The 26,866-nt window shown below is 44.8% G+C and overlaps 1 protein-coding gene across 2 annotated transcripts in view; it reads right to left on the bottom strand.

Annotated features, from left to right (window-relative positions):
* UBE2Q2 (ubiquitin conjugating enzyme E2 Q2) overlaps positions 1-24,994 on the bottom strand; it is a 78,986-nt gene extending 53,992 nt beyond the window's left edge. The window contains exon 1 of one of the 2 annotated variants that reach the window (XM_034783123.1): positions 24,617-24,988. In XM_034783123.1, coding sequence (XP_034639014.1) covers positions 24,617-24,802 — 186 coding nt within the window. In that variant the 5' untranslated portion in view covers positions 24,803-24,988. Of the gene's footprint in view, positions 1-24,616 lie in introns of both variants that reach the window. The other variant, XM_034783124.1, reaches the window with a different exon arrangement.
* Between the last annotated feature and the right edge of the window lie 1,872 nt (positions 24,995-26,866).

Genomic DNA, 26,866 nt, shown 5'->3' on the forward strand with positions numbered 1-26,866 from the left:
TGGTAAGACAACTCCCACCTGTTTATGCTCTCTGTATGTGTGTATATATATCTCCTCAATATATGTTCCATTCTATATGCATCCGAAGAAGTGGGCTGTAGTCCACGAAAGCTTATGCTCTAATAAATTTGTTAGTCTCTAAGGTGCCACAAGTACTCCTGTTCTTCTTTTTATTGTATTGATACCTACTGTTATAAATATTAATTACTGTTATTTCTCAGGTGGTTGAAGGGTACTTTACCTTGGGCCTTTTGCCACACAGTTCAACCGAGACGAGGTTGTATACTGTTCAGATGCAGAGTTACTGTTCACATTAAATGATTGGCTGTCTTATTATAGCAGTTCTGCAAGGGAGCAATTTCTTGCTCTCTACAAGTGAGAGCAGGAATTTGTTACAAGTAAAACCTGCATGCTTAAATGCGTGTAGCTTTTTACAAGCTACTCTGTGTACTGTAAAAATTGCTCAGTAACAATAACACTTGACATGCTGAGTAATTACATCACACCTAAAGTCTACTGAGGCCCGAAGACAAAGGCTCAATGTTTACAGCCAACCTAGGTACAGTTACAACTCATAGTATCCTCACATTCAGGAGAGCCTTCGTACTAACAAGAGGCCAGATTGTGTTGTGAGAAACCCCAAACCTCTGTCTAGCTCCCATGCTTTATAAAGCATCCAATAGCTAAACAATATCAAGATAGCTGTTAAATCTGGACCTTTAATAAATGCCCAGGACAGGAGAGGGAAGAGCTCCTAGGAACTTTTAGAACTACATATCTGTTAGTTGGCATAATAGTTTTTCATAAAACTACCGCACAAGGAAGGATGAGTGGTTACACTGAGATACCACTAGTGTGATAAAATTCACACAGTGAAGCCATGGCTACATAGGCAGCAGGCTGGCCTAGCCACTGCCCTATAGCTACAGTTACATTGTACTAAAATTAGCATCAGCTTCAGCGGAGTAGGTGTACATACATCCACCTGAGCAAGAATTACACCTCCCAGCTTTTGTGCAGATGTACCCTTAAAATGTACAGGGTTTATCCCTCACTAGACAACTATTGTACTATTCCCAAGGCCATGGTGGAGAAAATTTAGAAAAAAACACCACCAGTTTTAATCAAGTCAGCAAGCAAAAAAACCTTAATTTAAGTCAAGTTGAATCTTGTTTTGCATTTGTACTTTTTAGTTACTTTCCTAAAGAAAGGTTAATTCTTTGTGGTTGGTTTAACCACTAAAAACTGTTTATCTGAAACTAAATAGACAAACTAGATTTTGCACTAGCCAGGAGGATGCAATATAAAGCTCATTAGATTATATACCTTAACATAAACTTAGAATATGAATAAATGTTTCTTGTTTGAAAATTGGCATTGACATTTCTTACTTCTGAGTTTAAAAAAAAAAAAAAAAAAATCTAGTTTGTGGTAAGTTACATTTAGATGGAAACTGGAATTCAATTAAGGATGCACAGAAACATTTAAAATTGTTTTTATTAATTAAAACTATTTTAAATGTGCTGACACATTAGGGAAAAAATAAAAAATTATCAAGACTTGTTTTGCATTTAAAACTGATTTATTAAACAAAGTATTAACTGTAGAATCAGTGAGCTGACATGAAAAAAAAATCCAGCCCATGGTGACTAGAAGCAAAGGTATTTAGTTGTCTAAAGATGCAGACAGACACCTCTGACAATGCCATTTGGTTTACATATGCATCTTCAGGCACATAAAAAAAACGTTTTGAAAACCTGGCCCCCCTATATCTATAAATTTTGATCCTCTAACCTGGCTTTTACTTCTAGATTGAGAGGGGGGGGGGGGAGGGGAGGGAACCCCCCCCCCCCCAAATTGGTTTCTCAACTTTGAATGAACCAGTCAGTGGTGGGTGAGGTTGTGGTGATCTGCAACGTGCAGGAGGTCAGACTAGATGATCATGGTAGTGCTTTTGATGTTAAAGTCTAAGAGTCCTACTAGCTACATTGAAACCAAAAGTAATTAAGGCTAAACCTTTTCTGCACAACAAAAACTGAAAGTTAACTTCCATGTTTCCAAGTGTAAATACCAGCATTCGCTCCACTGTAAAGACTGGGGGGGAGGGAGGGGGAATGGGAATCCACAGAGATACTAATGTAATTCATTACATAATGACATTTATAAACCTTGAGTTGACCTCAAAAGTTGGACATTTTCCCACCTTGATTCTGTATTAAAAAAGCAGCATCTTTTAACTCATTACAATTTGGGGGGGCGGGGAGGGGGAGAAGAGAGGTGTGCTCATTAATGTAATGTATTATGTTTCATTAAACTGTCTTTAACAGATTACAATAGCTTTAGGCTTTAACATAGGTTTTCATTACAAATTTTAAAACAGGTTTATTTTTAGAAAAAAAAGCATGTGTAAACAAACAAACTTTTAAAAATAGATTTGTATCCGCCCTGCCCTGAAAAAGGCAGACATTTTTATCTGCTTTTCCACCAGGGTTCCCTTACACAAGCCATGTAAATACCTACCACCTACTTCTGTTAATGTACAATAAACAAATCCAACCATATTCATAGTTTCAGGCCTGGTCTACACTAGGCGTTTATGTCGAAGTTAGCGCCGTTACATCAAATTAACCCTGCACCCGTCCACACTGCGATGCTATTTAGTTCGACATAGAGGTCTCTTTAATTCGACTTCTGTACTCCTCCCCGACGAGGGGAGTAGCGCTAAATTCGACATGGCCATGTCGAATTAGGCTAGGTGTGGATGGAAATCGACGCTAATAGCTCCGGGAGCTATCCCACAGTGCACCACTCTGTTGACGCTCTGGACAGCAGTGCGAGCTCGGATGCTCTGACCAGCCACACAGGAAAAGCCCCGGGAAAATTTGAATTGGAATTCCTTTTCCTGTCTGGCCAGTTTGAATCTCATTTCCTGTCTAGACATCGTGGCGAGCACAGCAGCACTGGCAACGATGCAGAGCTCTCCAGCAGTGATGGCCGTGCAGTCTGTGAATAGAAAGAGGGCCCCAGCATGGACTGATCGGGAAGTCTTGGATCTCATCGCTGTGTGGGGCGATGAGTCCGTGCTTTCCGAGCTGCGCTCCAAGAAACGGAATGCAAAGATCTACGAGAAGATCTCTAAAGACATGTCAGAGAGAGGATACAGCCGGGATGCAATGCAGTGCCGCGTGAAAATCAAGGAGCTGAGACAAGGCTACCAGAAGACCAAAGAGGCAAACGGATGCTCCGGATCCCATCCCCAGACATCCCGTTTCTACGAGGCACTGCATTCCATCCTCGGTGCGGCCGCCACCACTACCCCACCAATGACCGCGGACTCTGAGGATGGGATAGTGTCCACGGCCGGTTCCTCGGACATGTTAGGGGACGGGGAAGATAAGGAAGGAGATGAGGAGGGCGAGGCAGTCGGCAGCGCTCACAACGTTGATTTCCCCGACAGCCAGGATCTCTTCATCACCCTTACAGAGATCCCCTACAAAGCGTCCCCAGCCGTTACCCCGGACACAGAATCTGGGGAAGGATCAGCCAGTAAGTGTTGTAAACATCTAAACATTTATTTTTAACAGAACAGGAATATTAACAATTAAAAGAATGGGTTGTTCATGATTACTGTGCCCTAGGCGCTTAACGGTTTAGTCATGGGCAGTGCAAGTTTTGAAAAAAAATCTAGCAATGTGCGGTTTTCTGTGATTGTCCTGCCCAAGCCGCTCTACTGTTTAGTCCCTGCTACTGCAGCTACAGTAAAATGCGGTCTATATGTCCGGGGATAGAGCAGTAATCCTCCTGGGACATCTCGATGAAGCTCTCCTGGAGGTAATTGGAAAGCCGTTGCATGAGGTTCCTGGGGAGAGCGGCCTTATTGGGTCCTCCGAAGTACGACACGTTGCCACGCCATGAGACTATCAAGTACTCGGGAATCATTGCTCTGCACAGCAGAGCGGCATACGGCCCTGGTCTTTGGAGGCTTTCCTGGAGCATTCTCTCTCTCTCGCTCTCAGAGATCCTCATCAGGGTGATGTCGCCCATGGTGACCTGCTTTGAATTAGGTAGGGGAATGTTAGTGTTGGGACTGCTTGCCCGTTCCTTTACAGAACTGTAACCGATGGTTTGTAGCCACGCGGTGGAGGCGGGAGAGGGGCAGCCGAAAGGGATCGTTCCCGGGGACAGCCGCGAGGGAGTGGGACAGGGGCAGAGTTCCCGCTTGCCGGATTGCTGGCAGCAGGAACTGACATTGCTTTAAATGTGAAATGAGGCCAGTGGTAATATAAAAGTTTTAAACTGCCACAAGTCTACGGCTTACCATGTCTACCTGCAACAGAAATTCCGTTGTGCTGCCCCGCTTCTCAAATGTGCTGTGCAAGACCCCAGGCACTGAATGCGAAGGCCGAGAATTCGACCTTGTGCTGAGTGCGCATGTGATAGGTGCTGTGCATGGTCTTGTTCACAGAGAAAGACCATGTTCTTTGTTCACAACTACATTTATCTTTCTGAGGAATTCACTCCCTTTTTCCCATTTCCACAGCCCCATCTGCGACTGTCTCACAACCTAGCCTGGCATCACACTCCCAGAGGCTAGCGCGGATTAGGCGTAGGAAGAAGAGGACACGGGAGGACATGTTCTCTGAGCTTATGGCCTGTTCCCAAGCCCAGGCAGCACAGCAGACCCAGTGGCGGGAGAACTTGACCCGAATGCACCAAGCAAACATGGATCGGGAGGAGAGGTGGCGGCAGGAAGACCAGCAGGCGACTCAAACGCTGCTTGGACTACTGAGGGAGCAAACAGACACGCTCCGGCGCCTTGTGGATGTTCTGCAGGAACGGAGGCAGGAGGACAGAGCCCCGCTGCAGTCCATCTCTAACCGCCCTCCCCCACCACCAAGTCCCATACCCACCTCACCCAAAGTGCAAAGAAGGAGAGGCGGCAGAGTCCCTGCTAACTCTCACTCCACCCCTGCAGAGAGCTCTAGTAGCAGAAGGCTCTCATTCCCCAAAATTTGAAAAGTTCTTTCCTTCCCGCCTGACACAAGCCCCCGTCCAAGTTTCACCTCCCAGTTCCATGTGTAGTTGATAATAAAAAATTCGTTTCTGTTAACTACTGTTTCAATCATGTTCTTTTGGAGGAGATGGGGAAAGGGGGTTGGTAATTGGACAGGACAGTCACCTTTGGCAGGGTACATAGGCGGGGGCAGGCACAGCAGCAGGGCACATACACAGTGCAGTGATGCAGTGACTAGTTACCCTGGTTAGTCTGGGAGGTTGTTTTCATGTTATGTGGTGGGGGGTGGGTTGCTCTGTGACTTTGTGGCGGGGGAGGGCAGTTACAGATCTTAAGCGGAGGTCCTTATGCAGGATCACAGAGCCACACAGCAGGGGATCTGTAACCGTCCTCCCCCTGCCACAAAGTCACATAGACCCCCCATACACACAGTCCCGATCAGGAGGGGTGACAGGCTCCGTTGAAACAACCATCCCACCGCAGCGGAGCCTGTCAATCCTTGAGTTTAGAAGCTGCATTCGCGTCACTACACTACACCCGCTCTGCACCACAGTCTGCGTCCCAGTTTTAAAAAATTCCCGCGAAAACAGTATTAAAGAAAACGGTGTGCATTAACAAAGTAGAACTATTTTTATTTCGAAACGTGTGTTGGAAGGGGGGTGAAGGGGGTATGTAACTGGATAGGATAGTCAACATTAACTGGGTAAAGAAACGGGGGCAGGTTTAGCTTCTCTGTACACAAACTTTAAAGTCACAGGTTACCCTGCTCACTCAGGAACTTTGCTTTCAAAGCCTCCCGGATGCACAGCGCTTCCTGCTGGTCTCTTCTAATCGCCCGGCTGTCTGGCTGTGCGTAATCAGCAGCCAGGCTATTTTCCTCAACCTCCCACCCCGCCATAAAGATCTCCCCCTTGCTCTCACAGAGATTGTGGAGCACACAGCAAGCTGCTATAACAATGGGGATATTGGTTTCGCTGAGATCACAGCGAGTCAGTAAGCTTCTCCATCTCCCCTTGAGACGGCCAAAAGCACACTCCACCACCATTCTGCACTTGCTCAGCCGGTAGTTGAAGAGTTCTTTTTCAGTGTCCAGGGCGCCAGTATAGGGCTTCATGAGCCAGGGCATTAGCGGGTAGGCTGGGTCCCCGAGGATGACTATAGGCATCTCCACATCCCCAACAGTTATTTTGTGGTCCGGGAAGTAGATACCTTGTTGCAGCCGTCTAAACAGACCAGAGTTCCTGAAAACACGAGCGTCATGAACCTTGCCCGGCCATCCCACGTAGATGTTGGTAAAACGTCCCCTGTGGTCCACCAGTGCTTGCAGCACCATGGAAAAGTAGCCCTTTCGGTTAATGTACTGGGTGGCCTGGTGGTCCGGTGCCAGGATAGGGATGTGAGTTCCATCTATGGCCCCACCGCAGTTTGGGAATCCCATCGCTGCGAAGCCATCTATGATCGCCTCCACGTTTCCCAGGGTCACTACCTTTGGCAGCAGTACATCAACGATTGCCTTCGCTACTTGCATCACAACAACCCCCACGGTAGATTTGCCCACCCCAAACTGGTTCGCGACTGACCGGTAGCTGTCTGGCGTTGCAAGCTTCCAGAGGGCTATGGCCACTCGCTTCTGTACACTCAGTGCAGCTCGCAACCGGGTGTCACTGCGCTTCAGGGCAGGGGACAGCAACTCAAAGTTCCAGGAAAGTGCCCTTCCGCATGCGAAAGTTTTGCAGCCACTGGGATTCATCCCAGACCTGCAGCACTATGCGGTCCCACCACTCAGTGCTTGTTTCCCGTGCCCAGAATCGCCGTTCCACGGCATCAACATGACCCATTGCCACCGTGATGTCCTCGGCGCTGGGTCCCCTGCTTTCTGAGAGGTCTGTGATACTCTCAGACTTCAGGACATCACCGCGGTGCCGTAGCCTCCTCGCCTGACTTTTCTGCATCTGCCTCAGGGAAACCTGTATGATAAGCTGCGAGGCGTTGAGAGCGGCCACAACTGCAGCGATGGTCGCAGCATGCTCCATGCTCGCAGTGCTGTGGCGTCTGCGCTGTCAATGACTGGAAAAGTGCGCGAACTGATTTCCCGCCAGCACTTTCAGGGAGGGAGGGCGGGAGTGATGGACGGATGACGACAGTTACCCAAAAGCACCCTCGACACATTTTGTTACCCAGAAGGCATTGCCGGCTACACCCAGAATTCCAATGGGCAGAGGGGACTGCGGGAACTGTGGGATAGCTGACCACAGTGCACCGCTTCGAATGTCGACGCTTTCACCGTTAGTGTGGACGCACAAAGTCGAATTACTGTCCTTAGTGTGGACACATACGTTAGTCTTTGCAATATCGATTCCAAAAATTCGATGCAAGTAAAATCGAACTACTCTCGTAGTGTAGACAAGGCCTCAGTTAAGCAGATATAATTTTTTTAAAGTATCCACACAATATAGGCAGAATGTTTATGACAACAAACAAATGTTATTTTCTTTCACCCTCCCTATAATCAAAAGCCCATGTATTCTACGGCAAGCAACTTATGTTTTGTGGGAGATTCCCTGGATTGTGTGGCAGCAGTGCAGCAGACTAGAAGTTCTGCTAAAGCTTCATTTAAGATTAAAGATTAAAAAAGAGGCTATTATCGTAATTGTTCCATATGTTCATATTCAGTTCATTAATTTCTATATGAAATTCAATATGATGCTGTTCCTATACAGATTTTGAATTGACAAGGTATAACTATACTGGAAGAGAGTCATGAAGGTAACTGGAGGTTTTCGTAGTTATGCAGGTGACAGTGGGGGCTTTAGTCATCTGGGGAAGTGTGGGAGGCATGTTAGAGAAGAATCCCGTAATCCTGTTCTATATAGGTTCTAATACTGTGCTCATCACGGTAGTATCCAAAACACCTTTCAGTAGTGCATTAAGCAATGGGACTAATATCTGTCATGTATTTGTTCTCTTACCCTCTCCCTAGGGGGAGAAGTGTGTGCAGTGGAGTGTTTTGTTTGGATATTTATTTATTTTTAAATACACTCACAACTGTATGTTTGAGAAGTCAAGGGTCAAAGAAATGTACCTTGTACTAAAAGTGGGACATGGTGAGGTTTGTGATGGTACTCAGGATCCTGGGGGAGTTTATTCCAGTCTTGGGCCAGCCCACGTGAGACAGATCTGACTCCCGGACAGATAACAACTCTTTCTACAAGAGTAAAGCTTAACATTAGTTAGATGTTTCTGCTTGAAATAAGCAGAAAATAGTCAGCCACTATTTAACCAATCATCATTTCTAGGTTTCACAATTAAAACCCTATTGAGAAGACTGGAGCAGTTCACACCTCTGAGCTATCATTTCAGCCTTTTATAGATTCAGGCAGACCGTTATCTCACTGTACACATTTCAGTGTTTTCTTTGCAAGCATATGGATTAGAAATATTTTTGTAAGTAAGATGAAAGTTTAGATTCTTGATTACAATTCTGCAGCAGGTGGTGGACTCAGTGGCTAGGGTGACCAAATGTCCCGATTTTATAGAGACAGTCCCAATTTTTTGGGTCTTTTTCTTATAGGCTTCTATAACCCCCTCACCCAGTCTGGATTTGTCACACTTGCTGTCTGGTCACCCTATCAGTGGTGCATGCCAGTGCAGTATTCACAGGCCAGTGACCACAGAATAACCACACACACACACACACACACACACACACACACACACACACACACACACACACAAAGTGGGCTAATATTTGGGTGAGAGTTCTCATGTTTGCTGGAAGCTATTCCAAAACCATGCCGCTTATAGCAAATACAAGTTAGTTCTACAGAATTTTCTTGGATTTGTTACAGAATCTATAAGTGTAGCTGAATTTAAAAAAAAGTTAAGGCAGTAAGTAAAAACATTTTAGAGATCAAGATTATTACTTTGGCATAAGGAAAAGGAAAAACCTTGTTTTCAATTTAAGATGCTCTAAAGTATAATAATTCTGAAATTTGTAAAATAAAATACATAAAGCGAATTGCAATTCTGAATCTCTCTACCCCATGTAAACACACACACACACACACAACGTAATCTCTCATCCCAGCCCATAAACTTTTCCTAAAACAAAAACAAACAAAAACAAAAAACAAAAAAAAACAGTTCTCTAGTATCAATACATCTTACAATAAGCCAGGGTATGCGCAATGGAAGGTAATAGTCAGCAAAGAATAGATTTCAGTTAAATTGTCAAGGTCATGAATGTAGACATATGTCATAGCATACAGTTATTAGGCTTCTTGTAGGCAGAGTTCTATAGCCACTTAAGTTGGGTTTATTATTCAGGCTATAACTCAATACCTACTGTTTTAATGAATGCAATGTGTGAACCACCACATCAACCTCGGGGAGATTATGGGTTGGGTAAACCAGTCTAGGAAGTGAGTCTGCCAGACTGCACAACTTTAAGTTGGCACATCCCCTTGCTAAATAATTATAAACAAACAAAAGAAAAAAGTATCTTGCTTATGGGTTTGTAGTAATGCTACAGGAAATTTAATACTGAGTGGTATAATTAAAGCAAGCCAGTTTTGGGGAGGGGGGAGGGAAGAGCATATTCGTATTCATTTGAACAATGAAAGGTCACTATTTTTAGAAGAAACTAGTAACTGGAATTTTTAAAAAGCTACACTTTGAGGAGGTAAAGCAATATATATTTATTCTCCAACATCTAGTCACCAAAAGGTCTATTCTTAAGGCATGGATTTTTGTATCAGATTCTAAAAGGAGTTCGTATGATTCAGCCTGTGACATGGTGAATACCACACAACTTAATTTTTGGATGTCTGGAAGAAAAACGAAACAAAACAAAGAAAAAAAAAACCCACTGATTACCTGAAATTAATAGGCAACTCTTGTATATTTAAGAAGCAACAGAGTCCTGTGACACCTTTAAGACTAACAGATGTATTGGAGCATAAGCTTTTGTGGATGAATGCCCACCCACGAAAGCTTATGCTCCAATACATCTGTTAGCCTTAAAGGTGCCACAGGACTCTCTGTTGCTTTTTACAGATCCAGACTAACATGGCTACCCCTCTGATAAATATATTTAAGAGTTATTCACACTTATTTCTATGGCTACATGAACAGCTTTACTAGAGAAGTATTAGCCATATCAGTAGCGAAGTAACTAAGACTGGCTTTTACTCGGTCACCATTAGGTTTAGAAGTCAAAATACCATTTAAGTGGTGAAAGCTGAACCATCATACCTGGTATCCAGTTCCCCTTCACTTCCCTGTATCTTACAGATTTCAGGAATAAGTGATCTGGGCAGAGTTCTCATCTTCCCCCCACCTTTTAAGACAATTCCTTCACCCATCATTCACAGTAAGATGTCTCCCTTCTGCTCTTTTTCTAACATTCATGCCTTCTTTCTCACTTTTATTATCTCTTCCTCAAAGATTCTGATTTTTCCATGGGTGGACCATATCCTACTAAAGTCTGTGGAGGTGATCCATGAGGCAATCTCCTCTTGCACTGGTGAGTAATTCTCACTAGTTTCTCTACATCCTCTTGCCACTGTTCCACCCAACCCTCTTAGCCCTGGTCTATAAGTTTAGGTCGAATTTAGCAGCGTTAGATCGATTTAATCCTGCACCCATCCACACAATGAAGCCATTTTTATCGACTTAAAGGACTCTTAAAATCAATTTCTGTACTCCTCCCCGATGAGGGGATTAGTGTTGAAATAGACATTGCCAGGTCAAATTTGGGGTAGTGTGGACGCAACTCGACAGTATTGGCCTCCAGGAGCTATCCCAGAGTGCTCCCTTGTGACCGCTCTGGACAGCCCTCTCAACTCAGATGCACTGGCCAGGTAGACAGGAAAAGCCTTGCAAACTTTCTCATTTCTGGTTTGGCCAGCGTGGCAAGCTGATCAGCACAGGTGACCGTGCAGAGCTCATCAGCAGAGGTGACCATAGAGTCTCAGAATCGCAAAAGAGCTCCAGCATGGACTGAACAGGAGGTACTGGATCTGATCACTGGGGAGACGAATCCGTGCTTTCAGAACTCAATTTCAAACAACGAAATGCCAAAATATTTGGGGGGGGGGGGGAATCTCCAAGGGCATGAAGGACAGAGGCTATAACAGGGACCCGCAGCAGTGCCATGTGAAAGTTAAGGAGCTCAGGCAAGCCTACCAAAAAACCAAAAGAGGCAAATGGCAGCTCCGGGTCAGACCCCCAGACATGCCACTTCTATGATGAGCTGCATACAATTCTAGGGGGTGCCCCCACCACTACCCCATCGCTGTTAGTGGACTCCTGCAAGGGGGGGGGCAGGAGAAGAGTCTCACACAACAGGGATGAGGAAGATGAGGAGCAGGATGACGGTAGCTAACAGCATGCAAGCAAAGAAAGTGTTCTCCCCGACAGCCAGGAACTGTTTATCACGCTGGAGACAACACCCTCCCAAGGTGGGCTCCCAGACCTTGAAGGCAGAGAAGGCACCTCTGGTGAGTGCACCTTTGTAAATATAATACATGATCTAAAAGCAAGCGTGTTTAATGATTAATTTGCCCTGAAGACTTGGGATGCATTCACGGCCATTACAGCTACTGGAATGCATTCAAGCAACAGCCGTTCTCTCTCTCTCGGTGTTATCTTCAGGAGAGTGATATCATTCATGGTCACCTGGTTGAAATAGGGTAATTTTATTAAGGGGACATTCAGAGGCAAAATGCAACCTTGTACTGAAAGCACATGCTATGTAATGTCCTCCCGCACTGAAAGAGCTCAGCAAAATGCATTGAGGCAGACAAAATCAGAGTCCAGGAAAGTGACAAAATGAACACGAGGACAGGAGGGATGTGCAAGAGAGGTGGTGGGATGCAATGCTGAGCCTACTGGAGGATCAAACTGATATGCTCTGGCGTATGGTTGAGCTGCAGGAAAGGCAGCAGGAGCCTAGACCACTGCTGCAGCCCCTGTGTAACTGATTGCTCTCCTCCCCCACTTCCATATCCTCCTTACCCAGACGCCCAAGAACGGGGGGAGAGGGGTTGGCTTACAGGGAAGTAGAGTGAATCAAGGGGGTGGGTTTTCATCAAGGAGAAACAAACAGAACTTTCACACCATAGCCTGGCCAGTCACAAAACTGGTTTTCAAAGCTTTTCTGATGCGCACCGCGCCCTGCTGTGCTCTTCTAACTGCCCTGGTGTCTGGCTGTGCGTAATCAGCAGCCAGGCAATTTGCCTCAACCTCCCACCATAAACATCTCCACAATATTTGAGAGAGTAAGGGGGAGCACACAGCAAGCAGTAATAACAATGGGAATATTGGTTTCGCTGAGGTCAAACCAACTCCGTAAACTGCGCCAGTGAGCTTTTAAACGTCCAAATGCACGGTCTACCACCATTCTCCACTTGCTCAGCCTATAGTTGAACAGCTCCTGACTACTGCCCAGGGTGCCTGTGTATGGCTTCATAAGCCATGGCATTAAGGGGCAGGCTGGGTCCCCAAGGATAACTGTAGGCATTTCAACATCCCCAACGGTTATTTTCTGGTCTGGAAAGTAAGTCCCTTACTGCAACTGTTCAGACAGACCAGAGTTCCTGAAGATGCGAGTGTCATGTACTTTTCCCGGCCATCCCACGTTGATGTTGGTGAAACGTCCCTTGTGATCCACCAGTGCTTGCAGCACCATTGAGAAGTACTCCTTTCGGTTTATGTACTGGCTGCCAAGGTGGTCCTGTCCCAAGATAGATGGAATGCATATCCCTATCAGCCCACCACAGTTAGGAAATCCCATTGCAGCAAAGCTATCCACTATGACCTGCACATTTCCCAGAGTCACTACCCTTGATAGCAGCAGGTCAGTGATTGTGTTGGCTACTTGCATCACAGCAGCCCCCACAGTAGATTTGCCCACTCCAAATTGATTCCTGATTGACTGGTAGCTGTCTGGTGTTGCAAGCTTCCAGAGGGCTATCGCCACTCGCTTGCGAACTGTGAGGGCTGCTCTCATCTTGGTATTCTTGTGATTCAGGGCAGGGGAAAGCAAGTCAAAGTTCCATGAAAGTGCCCTTATGCATGTGAAAGTTTCCCAGCCACTGAGAATCATCCCAGACCTGCAACACTATGTGGTCCCATCAGTCTGTGCTTGTTTCCCGAGCCCAGAACTGGTGTTCCATGGCATGAGCCTGCCCCATTGCCACCAGGATGTCCAAGTTGCTGGGGCCCATACTTTGAGAGAAGTCTGTGTCCATGTCCTCATCACTCTTGTCACCGCACTGCTGTCGCCTCCTCGCCTGCTTTTGCACGTTCTGGTTCTGCACATACTGCAGGATAATGCACGAGGTATTTACAATGTTCTTAACTGCCGTGGTGATCCGAGCAGGCTCCATGCTTGCCGTGGTATGGCGTCTGCAGGAGAGCAGAAGTTGCAGCAGCGGTGGATGACGGAATAGATATTTATAGAGAGATGCCACAAGAATAGATATTCATGGAGAACGACAAGAGGCTCTGCGAGGTGGATTCATGGGAGCAGGAGAGTTGCAGCGGAAGCAGAAGCCCATGACAGCCAATATGGAGAAATCTGCTATCAATCAAGACAAGAGCAGGAGAGCAGAGTTGCAGTGGAGGCAGTGGTTGGATGGCCAGTTTTGCCAACCTATTGCGCCATCTGCTGCCAGCAGCACCAGTACACAGTGGCGGTGTCTCTTAGCTGAGCAGGCTGCGCACTTGCCGTGGTATGGTGAGACAAGACCAGGAGAGCAGAGTTGCAGCAGATGCCATGAGAATAGATATTTATTCAGAATGATGAGAGGACCTGTGAGGTGGATTCATAGCACCAGGAGAGCAGAGTGGCAGCGGAAGTGGTAGTTTGATGACGGTTAGCAGTCCTACTGCACCGTCTGCTGAAAGCAATATGGCACCCGCATGGAAAAAAAGGCGAGAAACTGTTGCTTTCTCAGAGGGAGGGGTGACCAATGACATGTACCCAAAACCACCCGCGACAATGTTTTTACCCCATCAGGCATTGGGAGCTCAACTCAGAATTCCAATGGGCAGCGGAGACTGCGGAAACTGTGGGATAGCTACCCACAGTGCAACGCTCCGAAAGTCAACACCAGCCACGGTACTGTGGACTCACTCCGCCAACTTAATGCACTTAGTGGGGACACACACAATCGACTGTATAAAATTGCTTCCTAAAAACAAAAAACAAAAACACGACTTCTATAAATTTGACTGAATTACGTAGTGTAGACATATCCTTAGTTTGATTTGCCTATTGCTAACCCTGCTCCTCCTTATATATCCCTCCTATGCTTGAAGAGCATCCCAATCATTGTTTTCCAGCAGGGCTGGCCTTACCATGAGGCGAACTGAGGTGGGGGAGGGGGGCGCAGAGACACGTTACTAGAACCCAGAGTGTAGAAAATTGTGTCTGCTGCTGGAGCATATGTATTCTCTCTGCTCTAGATGCACAGAGATGGTGGAGTGCTGTGCTGGAGGAAGGAGGGCACAAGAGATTTAACAGGCAGGAGAAAAGGTGAGAGGGAAGAACAGAAACCAGCAAGAGCTGCAGGGAGGGAGAGAGAGGAGCTGCTGCCTCTTATCTACCTCTCTAGCACCCCCAGGAGCCTGAACTGATTAACACCAGCTTCTCAGGGAGCTTCCTGTTTCCTGCTGCTTCCCTGAACCCACTGGAGGAGAACAGGCAGTCAACTGAAGTAGTAGGAGCCAGTTAGGCCCTTAAGATGCGGATATCTTCCCTCACTCAGGCCCTGCTACCAGCCGGCTTATTTGTCCCCTTCAACTGAGTGCTGAGAGCCACTATAGCTGGCACAGAACAGCAGTCATGAGTGAAAGAAGAAAATCCCCGTCTGGGACAGCATTCAGAAGAAAGCAGCAAGCAAAGGAAGCTTTTCCAGCTAAGCAGGAAGGAGCTCTCCAGAGATACATAGACACAAATGTTCGCTGTCAGCCTTCCGGCCCCAGTGAGGATGTGAGTGGTGAGGAGATGCCTGATCTTCCAGTTAGTCAGAGTGCAGGTGACCTGGCAGCTACTGCAGCATCCATATCTCCATCTCAAATGGATGTAACCATGCACATTCCTGAAGATCAGAGAAGAGTGTGGTGGAGGTGCAAGAAACAGCTGCTGCTGAGTTTAGTTCCTTAAGTCTAGGTGATCCAGGACTGTGGACCCACTTGAGCAGTAGCCTCAAGGACTTCCTTGTACTGCATGGGTCACAGCAAGTGAAAAACCTCATGTTCCCCAAAGACAATGAAAATAGAAGTTTCCATCCAACACATTACTGGCATGAAATCCCCAATGGTGGCCAAGTGGAGAGGCCATGGCTTATGTACTCAAAACCCCAGAATGCTGCATACTGTTTTTGTTGCAAACTCTTCCAGTCTAATGTTCTAGTCATATTGGGTTCTACAGGAACAAAGGACTGGAAAAATCTGGCATGCCATGAGAAGGCAGCAAATCACCAGAGAGCATTCCATAGGTGGAAAGAGCTTGAGATGAGATTAAGGTTAAAGGCCACCATAGATGATCAGCATCAAGAGAAGATTGCATCAGAGTCTCTTTACTGGAAAAGTGTTCTGAAAAGGCTCATTGCCATTGTGAGAATGCTTGCTACTCAAAACCTAGCACTGTGTGGCACTTCAGATCAGCTGTATGTGCCAAACAATGGAAACTTCCTTAAAATTGTGGAGCTGATGGCGGAGTTTGATGCTGTACTCCAGGAGCACTCAGAAGAGTCACCTCCCAAGAAATATACACACACCACTACCTTGGAAAAACAATTCAAAATGAGATCATACAGTTACTAGGAACAAAAGTCAAAACAGTGGCAGATCTGAAGTCAGCAAGATATTACTCTTATTCTGGACTGCACACCTGACATCAACTGTACAGAACAAGTGACTTTAATAGTGCGTTCTGTAACAACAACAGAACCTAGTGAAAAATGTCCCTGCAATGGTGACTGTCAGAGAACATTTTCTAGAATGTATTGACATTGATGATACTACAGGAGCTGGTATGACAAAATGTGCTTCTTAAAAAGCTGGAGGATACAGGAATTGCGATAGCTAACATGAGAGGTTAGGGCTATGATAATGGTGCCAAACATGAGAGGAAAGAACAGAGGAGTGCAGACACAGATCCGAGAGTTAAACCCTCGAGCTTTTTTTGTCCCATGCAGTTCTCATTCATTGAACTTGGTGGTCAGTGATGCAGCATCAGCTTCTAGTGAGGCTGCTGAATTTTTTTAATGTAATTCAAAGCATCTATGTATTTTTCCTCTGCATCAACTCATCAATGGCAAATTTTGAAGCAACATCTGGGAACATCCTCTCGGACACTGAAACCACTGAGTGCCACACGATGGGAAAGTCGAATGGAGGTGATAAAGCCTATCGAACACCAAATTGGGAAGATAGACGATGCCATAGTTGCCATTATGGAGGATAATGCTATGACAGGAACTGTTTGTGGGAGAATAGTGGCAGAGGGAAATGGAATCACCAGAAACATACATAAACTTCAAATTTCTGTGTGGCTTAGTGTTCTGATATGACATACTGTTTGAAATAAGTGTTGTAAGCAAGAGACTCCAAGGTGTTGACCTTGATATATCTGGAGCAATGGAACAACTGGACAAAGCAAAGTCATACCTAAAGTCTTACTGGTCAGATGAGGGATTTCAAAATGTTCTGAAGACTGCACAGAAGTTGGCAGAGGAACTTCACACTGAAGCTATTTTCCCACCCATTCAAGAATACAAGAGTCACCGAAGAAGACAACATTTTGATTACGAGGCACAGGATAATCCCATAAGAGACCCCAAACAACAATTCAAAGTTGAATTCTTTAACCAGGTGCTAGATTGTGCAATACAGTCAGTTGAAGAACATTTCATGAAGCTCAAGGAACACAGAAGTGTTTCTGGGATGTTGTAGGATACTCTAAAACTCCTCACTATACCTGAAGAATATAGGTGCACAAAGATGACCATACTCTTTCCAAATGCTTTTGTTGCTCTGTGCATACTTCTCCACTGGTAACAGTTACAGGAAGTGTGAGAACACAGCTTCTTGAAGCTGAAGTTAATAAAAAAAACACATCTACGCTCCACAATGACACAGGAGAGGCTGGTCGGCCTTGAAACCATCTCAATAGATCATGAGCTTGCCCAGACTGTGGACCTTCAGGAAGCAGTTCAAATCTTTACAACCAAGAAGGCATGGAAAGCACCACTTTGATTATTCAAACAGATAAAAATGACAGTATTTACTATGCAGATAAGAAAAGTTAAGTTTGCTGTTCAGGCGTTTGAAAGTTAAGTGTTACTTAAAATTTTTGAACAAAGCATTTTAAGCTGTTAGATATTTTAAGCAGTTAAGTCTATGAAGAGCAAGTATACAGGTGTTATTTCTATTTAAAAAACATTTGCCAACAGTTATCACCCAGTGGTGTCCAAGATATCATAGGTTTCCTTGAAACAAAGTAGGCAATAACTGTTTTATTAGATTCATTAATTTGGAAGTCAACTAGAACGATTTGTGACAAGTAAAATAAAACCGCTAGTTCTCTGACATAAGGGCTATTATCAGTTCTAATACCACATCAAACAGAAGCAGCAAAAGTAGACATCCTTGTTGTGTACACCTTGTCAAATTAAATGGAAAAATAGTAATACTATTTACAAAGAGTGTCACTTGTAGGGCCACAGAGCACATAAAGCTATTACTCAAATTCTGGCTCAAATGCAATGTTTTTGATAACATGAAACACAAATGGCCACCCTAGGCCACTAAATGTTTTCTAGTTATCCAATGAAGTAATCCTAAACTATGTTTTAGTTTCTGTAGAATAAGTGAATAATGTTAATAAACCTGCAAAGATTACCTAAGTGACTAAGTTTTACAGAGACCACTTTGTCCGTGTTAGCATTGGGAAGCATTAATTCTAATCTGATTGAGCAAGTATGTAGGCTAGGAGGAAGAATGATCCAAAGGTTAGGGTACTAGCCTAAGATGTGGAGACCAAGGTTCAATTCTCTGCTCTGGGACAGACTTCCTGTGTGACCTTGGGCAAATCACTGTGCTTCAGTTCCCCTGTAATCTGTAAAATGGGGATATAGTATTTCCTTACCAAACAGGGATGCTTTGAAAATAACTATAGTAAAGATTGTGAGGCACTCAGATACTACAGTGATGGGAACCATATAAGTACCTAAGCCAGATCAAACTTTTACATTGTCACCTGATTTCATTAATATCAATGAGCATTTAAAAAAAAAAAAAAAAAAAGAACAAAAAAAAAAGAAAAAAAGCCTGTTTTGGGGGTCAGGTAGCCCCAAGCCTGAAAATATTTACTTGCTTCTTAGTTCACACATGCATGAGTAGTCCCCTAGACTTGAATGGGACTACTCAGATACTTACAGTTTGACACATGTAATAAACATCTGCAGCACTGGGGCCTATCATTGTGATGTCATGTGATATGTTGAGGCAATTTATCATATCATTAGAGGTACATTTTACAGAGGGGAAATGAGAGCAATTTATCTGCAAAACTCTTAATATAATCTTTAGGCCATAGATTCTTGCTACAGAGCAGCTGTAAATAACAAAACAAAAATTACAGAAGCTACAGACGTTTATAAACCTTTGTTCAGTTCTGGTGCAGTTGGAATTTTTTCCAAAAAATATTGTTCTAGCAAAGTTTAGTTTTTTCCAATTTGAGCTTTGCAGTGTAGAAGTATATTATGCAGCTAGAAAACTCAGCATTCTTTGAATTTTAGCATTCCTGTTCTTGAATTTTTTTTGTTTGTTTTTTTGCAGAAGTGCATTCCTTAAAGAAGGAACACCTTACTATTTTATTATTCTCATACTTTGTTGCATAAATAAGATTATGATGCCTCCTTGCAACATGTCTAGCTCTTTGGAGTTTTATATATTTTAGAATTTGGGTATTAGAATATTCCTTTTCTTCAAAAAAGGAAACATGTCCAGTAACTTTTTCAGGTTGTTCCTTGTATTTATATGCTGCATAGGAAATAATCTGGACTCTAACCATCACTATAAGGATTTACCATCATACGAGAAGTTTGGTAGTTTCTTTTGAGTTGGTGGCTCATTCATTATGAAATTAGTTGTGTACAAACTGAGCATCCTTAAAAAAAAAAAAAAGGATCCAAATCATCCCCCTTCTAGGTATTGCCTTTAATATTAATACCCAGAAAAAAGGGTGCACGACGTGATATGCCTATATATTTTTGTCTGTACTAAATTGTAAAAGGATTGTGGTGTTAAAAGGAGAAATTCTGCATTCTGAACCCAAACAGATAACAGAAAAGTATTAGACCGAAAAGTAAAGTCCTTTCTCATTGATTGCAATTATCTCCAGACACCACATCCTTTTACATCTTTCATAGTAGCTTGAACTCTATTTAGCAGCAGACTACCTTTTCAGGAAAGGCAGAGGATCTGTCTTTCCATATGAAAAATAACCAAGTCCCAGAATAAGTCACCATACATGATTTGTGAACACTAGTAGGTGGTACTGATTTGGGACAAAATTCACCCCATGTGCAGACACAGCTGACACAAGGACAATGTTCAAAATAGGCCCCATGTAAGCACTAAGTAAAACTTGAGCAGTGCATAAGACTTTTGCTGTCTGTCTAGGGATTAAATTTCATTCTTGGATAAACACTAGCTTAGACTAGAGTCCAATTTGTCCCTCCACTGCCAGCACTCTAAAGAGGTCTCATATCATACTACACAGATCTTTAAACTGTATATACAAAATTACTGTAACAGGTAAATTTTCGTAAGTTAATTGTAAGAATAGGTGCAAAGTGTTCTGATAGAAATGTGGTTTTTCAAGTGTGTGTCCATTTAAGTACAGAAGTGAGCCAAGAATTTAAAAAAAACGAAAAAACCACACACCACTTGCAGAAAAGAAAATAAGAGTTCTACCTAAAATGCAGTCTCTGCATTTCAGATACCAGTTCATATGGGTAGTTCCTTCTCTTTCCGTGAAAAGAAAGCAGAACATCCAATCACAACACTTAACTTTTGGTACCTTACCAGACTTAGGCTGTGACATCTCGAATTGAAACTCTACAGCTCTCAAATAAAGACATGTTTAAGGTAGAAGCATTGTTATAGAAAAGCAATAAACTACTGATTTTAAGTCCACTGATTGGCTTTTTATTCAAAACACCCCAAGGGGAGAAGAGTAAATCCACATGGAACTTGTAACAGGCAAATTTTGTTCAGTCTGACCGAAACTGAGGTGCTGTCGCTCACCAATAAGGGAGCACAAAAAAGGTAGATGACAACTGTGGAGCAGAGATATTGCTCTTGGCACAACAAGTGGGAATGTAAAGGTACAAGGCCTGAACAAGTTCAATAATTAGATAGTTCTCAGAGAATCAGTATTTCTGACAGGGATGACTCCACCCTAAAATGCCTCTTTGAAGCTAATAGGATTAACTATTTAAGGTCCAATATAGATCAATCTCTGGCAAGGGTAAAGCAAACAGTTTCCTCAAAATCTGACTGGATGCCTACTTGACCACTCCTATCCTATATCCAAAAGGTGATCAGCTATTAATTTAGTTAAATCTTAATTTTATTTCAGGGGTCTTTAAGAATTAGATGGATAACATTTCTGGGAAGTTGTAGAAAACATTGAGCTTTGATAGTTCAACAAACTGATTTTCCAGTGAGATATTATTCCAGGCCTTCAAAGTGAAAATGTCATCTCAGTGGGAAATTCCAGGAGACACACGCTGCTAGTCAAAGTATGTCAACTCAGCACACTGAATTCCTTGTGAGTACCTAATTTTTTTTAGCCGTATTCCCTCTGCTGTCTCTCTTTAGATTGGAGAGTGGAAAGAATTAATTAGAAGGAGATCTGATAACTTACATTTCTTTTAGGTCTTGGTCCAGAAGTTCTTGAAAGAACTTTGTTCCTTTGCAAGAGTGATCATTAGAAATATTAATAGTTTTCTTGCCCATACACAATGCACAAGTGTTTATATAGCCACCACACTGTACATATGGTATGACGGTCCCACAAGGTAGAACGTTTTTTGCTAATTGACACTATGCAAAGGATCACATGGTTAGTTGCTATTTATTTTCCCTTATAAATAGGAGTCTTTTGGCATTCAGAAACCTACTACTGTGTTAAGTAGCAAGCATATATTCCAAACTGATTAGCTGGGAAAGTTTTTAACACCACCTTTTAAAAAGTAATCAGCTAATGTTAGTCTCTGTGACATCACAAAGGAGGAAGGAAATAAACATTTAATGGCCTATGGAACTACAGTAGCACTTGCCAGGAGTCCTCTTCCAAAGTGGAAGAAAATATCCTTGAGGATTTTCATTATTGTGAGGGTTAAGCTGTCTAGGAAAGGCAAACAGACTAAAAGTTACATATTTGCACTGTAATTCCAGAGCCTGGAGATAACTCCTCCATTAGCAATGGCTGAGTTTCTCCAGAGAACCACACATGTTTACCATCGGCTTTTTATAACATTACAGATTTGTGTGTGCTAACACGGTCATCAGAAAATATATTCTAGATCCTAGAATGCCTTGACCCAATTCTCTAGAAAAGCACTCTAGATCCCATGCAGGACAAGGGGTAAGAATTATAACTAGATACAACATCTAGAGACAAAGCTGGCAGCACTTCGGAATTAAAACCACAAGACTGAGTAGGAGTCTGCTACAGGGAATTCCCTTCACCACTTCAAGCCTTAATAGGAAGGCAAGTGCACACTTGTGGCAAAGCACCAGGCCTGGGAATCAGGAGACCAGGATTCTATTCTTGGCTGTACCACTGACTTCCCACGTGATTTTGTGAAAGTCAGCTTCTGTACCTCAGTTTCCATCCCCGATCTGTAAAACAGATTGAATAAGTCACTATTTATACTGTGAGAATTTAACTAGTTTTGTACAGCACCAACCTCCTTAGGCAGAAGTGCCAAATATAACTTCCAAGACACTTCAACTCTTACCACTTTGCAAAGCAGAAGCCTTGGCTTTTCTGTCTAAAACAGCCATTTTCAGTTCCTTTGTGGCAAGGTCACATGCCACTTAAACCAGCATAGCTGAGGTTTCAGCCCTTTGGGGCAAGTGACCATAACAGAACAACATAGTAAACAGACACCACTATAAGCTGGGGAAAGCTTAGGTCACACTTTACATTATTGGTTTCACACTCTGACATAAGACAATTAAGCAACTACCAAAAAGTACTAACCAAATTTCAACCTGGAACAAAAATATGTATGAGCCGCTGCCGAAAGTGGCCTTAGAGGTAGAAAAAGGCTAGAAACACCACAGCACAAACCCAGAATCCATTGCTACTGGCTGCTTTACTACTTATCATTTGACAGGAAAAACAACCCATCATCCTGAACTGATGTTACATGGTGCAGAAACACTATCTTTTATATTCTTTTCAGAAACTTATGAAAGAGGTCATGCTCTTGGTAAAGTAGCAATCAACCTCCTCAGCAAAAGAGCAATAGTTTTCTATTGAAATAAAGTTATTTATAGGAAGTCATGCAACTCATCTGATTTTTCTAGACATAGGGCTCCAAAACATGTTGCCTATTGCATTATAAAAAGTTACTGGTGTTTTCCAAAAAAGTAAGTACACTTGGATTAAGTGCCCTTCTATTCAGCTACTTGTAAGTACAAAACAAATTCCATGACATTTAACTGGCAAACCTGCAAATCCTTCTTTTAAAATATGTAGTTTTTTTTCCCCTAAGCTAATTTAAGTAACTGATGATACAGGTAAAATGTGGTTGATTCTATTATATTAAAGAATAACTAATGTTAATATTGCAAGGCTGAGGGTTCCTAATATAATTAAATATTCAGCTTTCAGTACTTGGGCATTTGCCCAGTCAGACCCTTTGATGTCTGTTTGAAGACACTTTCATCCTTTTCTGAAAGACAATGAATTATGTTGTCATCTTTACTTTGACTCCCAACATACTAAATCTCAATTTCACCCAGTCAAGCCTTAAAGACAGTCTACCTTTAAGAACAGTCCTGCCGAATAGACTGGTACGTGTACCTATACATGGCCCCAATGCTGCAAAGTGAACCTAGAATGGCATTCTACATGAATTAGTTCCCATATGTTCAAATCCTTTTGCATGCTCAGGGTCTATATTATTTCTAAAGCTGGTAAGTAAACTTTTTTCTAAAATACCCCTTATCTATCTTTACCATAAGGAGCTTGCTCCCTAGTTTTACTCACTCATGTAAACAAAAAACAAAAACCCCACAAATGAGTTATTCAAAACACATCCCCCTCCATGAATTTATTATGCAAGAAAAGTATTTTATTCAGCAAGCACTCAGTTTTATCCCTTTAAATGGGCAACAATTAAGTTTCCTCAGTCTCCTTGCTAACTCAGTCACTTTCAGAAGTGAAATCTCCTATTCACCATTACACACATTTTAAAATTGTATTTTAGAAATACAGATACAGTAAATACCAGGCTGTAGAAGAAAACCAAAAGATCTGTATGCCTTCTGCCCTCCAAGCCCCAAAACAACAGTTAGCTTTTCTGTGGCGTTCACTTGGCTGGGTCACACAGAAAAGCAAGTTGCTCAGCTCAGGCCTTGGTTTTGTATTGCGTATTCAGTAATGTGCACACACTCCACCTTCTTCCTGGGCTTCCACCTTTTGGGGGAGGGAGCAAAATACTTACCACGTCCCACTAAAATCCTTTAGGGAGAGGTACTTTTCTCCCCTGCAATCTCCTTTTTCCTTCTCCTCACCCCATGGGTTTTAGGGCACAAAACTAACAGCAGGAACGGAGGGGATACACAAGGGGGTGGCTCTCGCTCTCTCCAGGGCCTACACTCTCTTTGTTTAGGGCTCCCAGCTTCTCCAACTCCCGAACTAAGAACCAGACACGCAGCATAACTAATCAAGTGGTGGGCAAAACCCCTTTCTCCCCCCCATCCCGCAGAATGCCCCCAGGCTAAGAGAGGCGACATTTTCAGCGGAGAAACAGAAAGCGGGGGTGCTGATTCAATACTTTATGAAATGAAAAGAAAAGAAAGGGGCAGCCCGAATCAGTGGGGGTGGGGGGCAGAAAGGGGAGTTTCTCCCCATCTGTAGGGAAATCAAGGCAGGGATAGGCGAGGCTCTGAAGAAGGCAGGCTACACGCGTAGTGTCTCGCCAGCGGCAGCCCCAGTGTGTCTCAGGACCGAGCTCGGAGGACGCCGCTGGCACACAGCTGGCATGCCCCCCGTGTACTGGTTGCTAGGTGCTGTGCCCCCCTAGGCACTGGGTAAACTCGCCCCCGCAGGCGATGGATTCACCTGGGTACCATATGCTGCTTCCCAATGGGGACGACATACCTCGGGGTGCTGAGTCACCCCATGCTAGGGGGCCGTGCCCCATACCTTAGGGGCAACGGCTACCTCTACCCCCTTCCCGTGGGTGCCGGGCGCCCTGCGCGAGCGCTGCGTGCCCCCACCCACTGCTCCCGGCTAAGTGGGTGCCAAGTGCCCCCCTCCCCCGCCAGGGGCCCGGCCCGCACCGTGATGTTGCAGTGGATGGTGAGCGGCGCCGGCGGCGGCGGGCTGCTCCCCGGCGGCGGCGGCAGCAGCACGAACTGGCAGTGCAGCTCGTCCAGCTTCCAGGAGACGATGCGGAAGCGCTCGTGGTCCTTGTCGAAGATGGACTCGAGGAGCTTCAGCTCGGCCTTGAGCCCTGACACCGACATCCTGGCCTCATCTCCGGGCCCGGGCCTGCGCCACCTCGCCTCACGCGCCCCGCGCAGCTCGGCTCCGGCCCGGCCTGACCCGGCCGCGCCTGCTGGGCGGAAGATGGCGGGGAGCAGCCTGAGCCGGTGGAGGAAGCAGGAGCGGCGGCAGCTCCCTTTGTACCAGCCTCCAGCACCCTCTCACACATTTAAAAGGGCAACAGCGGAGCTAGCCACCCCCTCCCCAACCGTGCTGGGCCGGGCCCACCAGCCACCCCGCCCCACGCAACAGTGCAAGGGCGGCCCCTCCTCGCTCCGCTGCCTTCAGGCAGGGCTCCCTCCACGCGGGGCCCCCTACCCGCCACACATATAGCAGGGCAGGGTCTGTAACCCTTCCTCTCACCACCACCCCGGAGGACAGCGCTAGGCCAGCCCCCTACTCACTCCCCTCCCCAGGACAGGGTTCTCTCACACACACACACACACAAGCAGTGCCAACCCACACTCCTCCCCCCACACAGCAGGGCAGGATTCAACCCTCCCCACCAGAGGGCTGGGCCATCCTTGCCCCCATATGTCCTCATCCCTCAAGCTGGGGCCGGTTTGGCCCCTTACCCCAGACACAGATTGGGGCAGGGCACTTAACTCACCCCTACCCTGCATGAGACACACACCTCACACATCAGGGCAGGGCCCACCCACCCTCCTTGCTCACTTTCCCAACCATAGACCCAGCAGGCAGGATTGGCCTCCTTCCTCCTATCCCAGATACAACAAGGCAGGGCCCTTACTCATACCTAGCCCTGCCCCATGCACACCTCACACCAGGGCAGGGCTCATCTTCCTTGCTCATCTCCCTCCTCCCACTCACACACCAGTGTACATTCAACTCTCTAGTCACTCTCATGTGCCAAGTCTGTGCCACCCCCTAATCTTTCCCCCTCCCCCAGACACATTCACCAGGGCTTACCTGCCTCCCTACTTCTCCACTCATACACACCAGAGTAGGGCTAGCCCTGTACTTACAACCCCTCACCCAGCAGCCACAGGGTAGAGTGGGGTCCCTACTCGCCTTTCCACTCCAAAGACATATATACTAGGTCTGGTCCAACCTGGTCCACTAGGTCTGCTCCAAGAAGAACAGGAGTACTTGTGGCACCTTAGAGACTAACAAATTTATTAGAGCATAAGCTTTCGTGAACTACAGCCCACTTCTTCGGATGCATATAGAGTGAAACGTATATTGAGGAGATATATATATACACACATACAGAGAGCATGAACAGGTGGGAGTTGTCTTACCAACTCTGAGAGGCCAATTAAGTAAGAGAAAAAATACTTTTGAAGAGATAGTCAAGATAGTCCAGTACAGACAGTTTGATAAGAAGTGTGAGAATACTTACAAGGGGAGATAGATTCAATGTTTGTAATGGCTCAGCCATTCCCAGTCCTTATTCAATCTTGAGTTGATTGTATCTAGTTTGCATATCAATTCCAGCTTAGCAGTCTCTCGTTGAAGTCTGTTTTTGAAGTTTTTCTGTTGTAAGATAGCCACCCGCAGCTACGCACATCAGGGCTGACCTGACTCCCTACTCCATCCCCATCCACTAGCCCTACCAGCTTCGTGGTCCTTGCAAAGGGTTTTCACTGTTCTGTAATAGCAACTCCTATCATGCCTGACAAACTCACTAGCCTTACCAGCCTCCCACTCTCTCCCCCAGCTACGGTGACCATATTTTCCTATACTGAATATGGGACACATAATAAATTACTTGTATTCAAGCGAGTTCAACAGTAATCAATCAGAACTATGCTGTACAAACGTTCAAATTAACATCAAGTTGACTGAGCCCCCATTAAAAAATACTGTGTAGTTGAATTATTTTTATTTACCTTCTTATCTTTAAGGCTTTAGGGTTCACACAAGGAGGGGTTACACACACACCGCTACCCAAACGCACATACATGGGGAGAGGTGACACACACACACACATTTCTGTACACCTCTCTTACACGGGGGTGGGGGGGAGTGGTGACTGACCAAGCTGAACCTCTTTGCCTGGCACTCTCTGCCCTCTATGCCTG

The sequence above is a fragment of the Trachemys scripta genome, chromosome 10 (genome assembly GCF_013100865.1).
Source record: "Trachemys scripta elegans isolate TJP31775 chromosome 10, CAS_Tse_1.0, whole genome shotgun sequence".
Taxonomy (NCBI): domain Eukaryota; kingdom Metazoa; phylum Chordata; order Testudines; family Emydidae; genus Trachemys; species Trachemys scripta.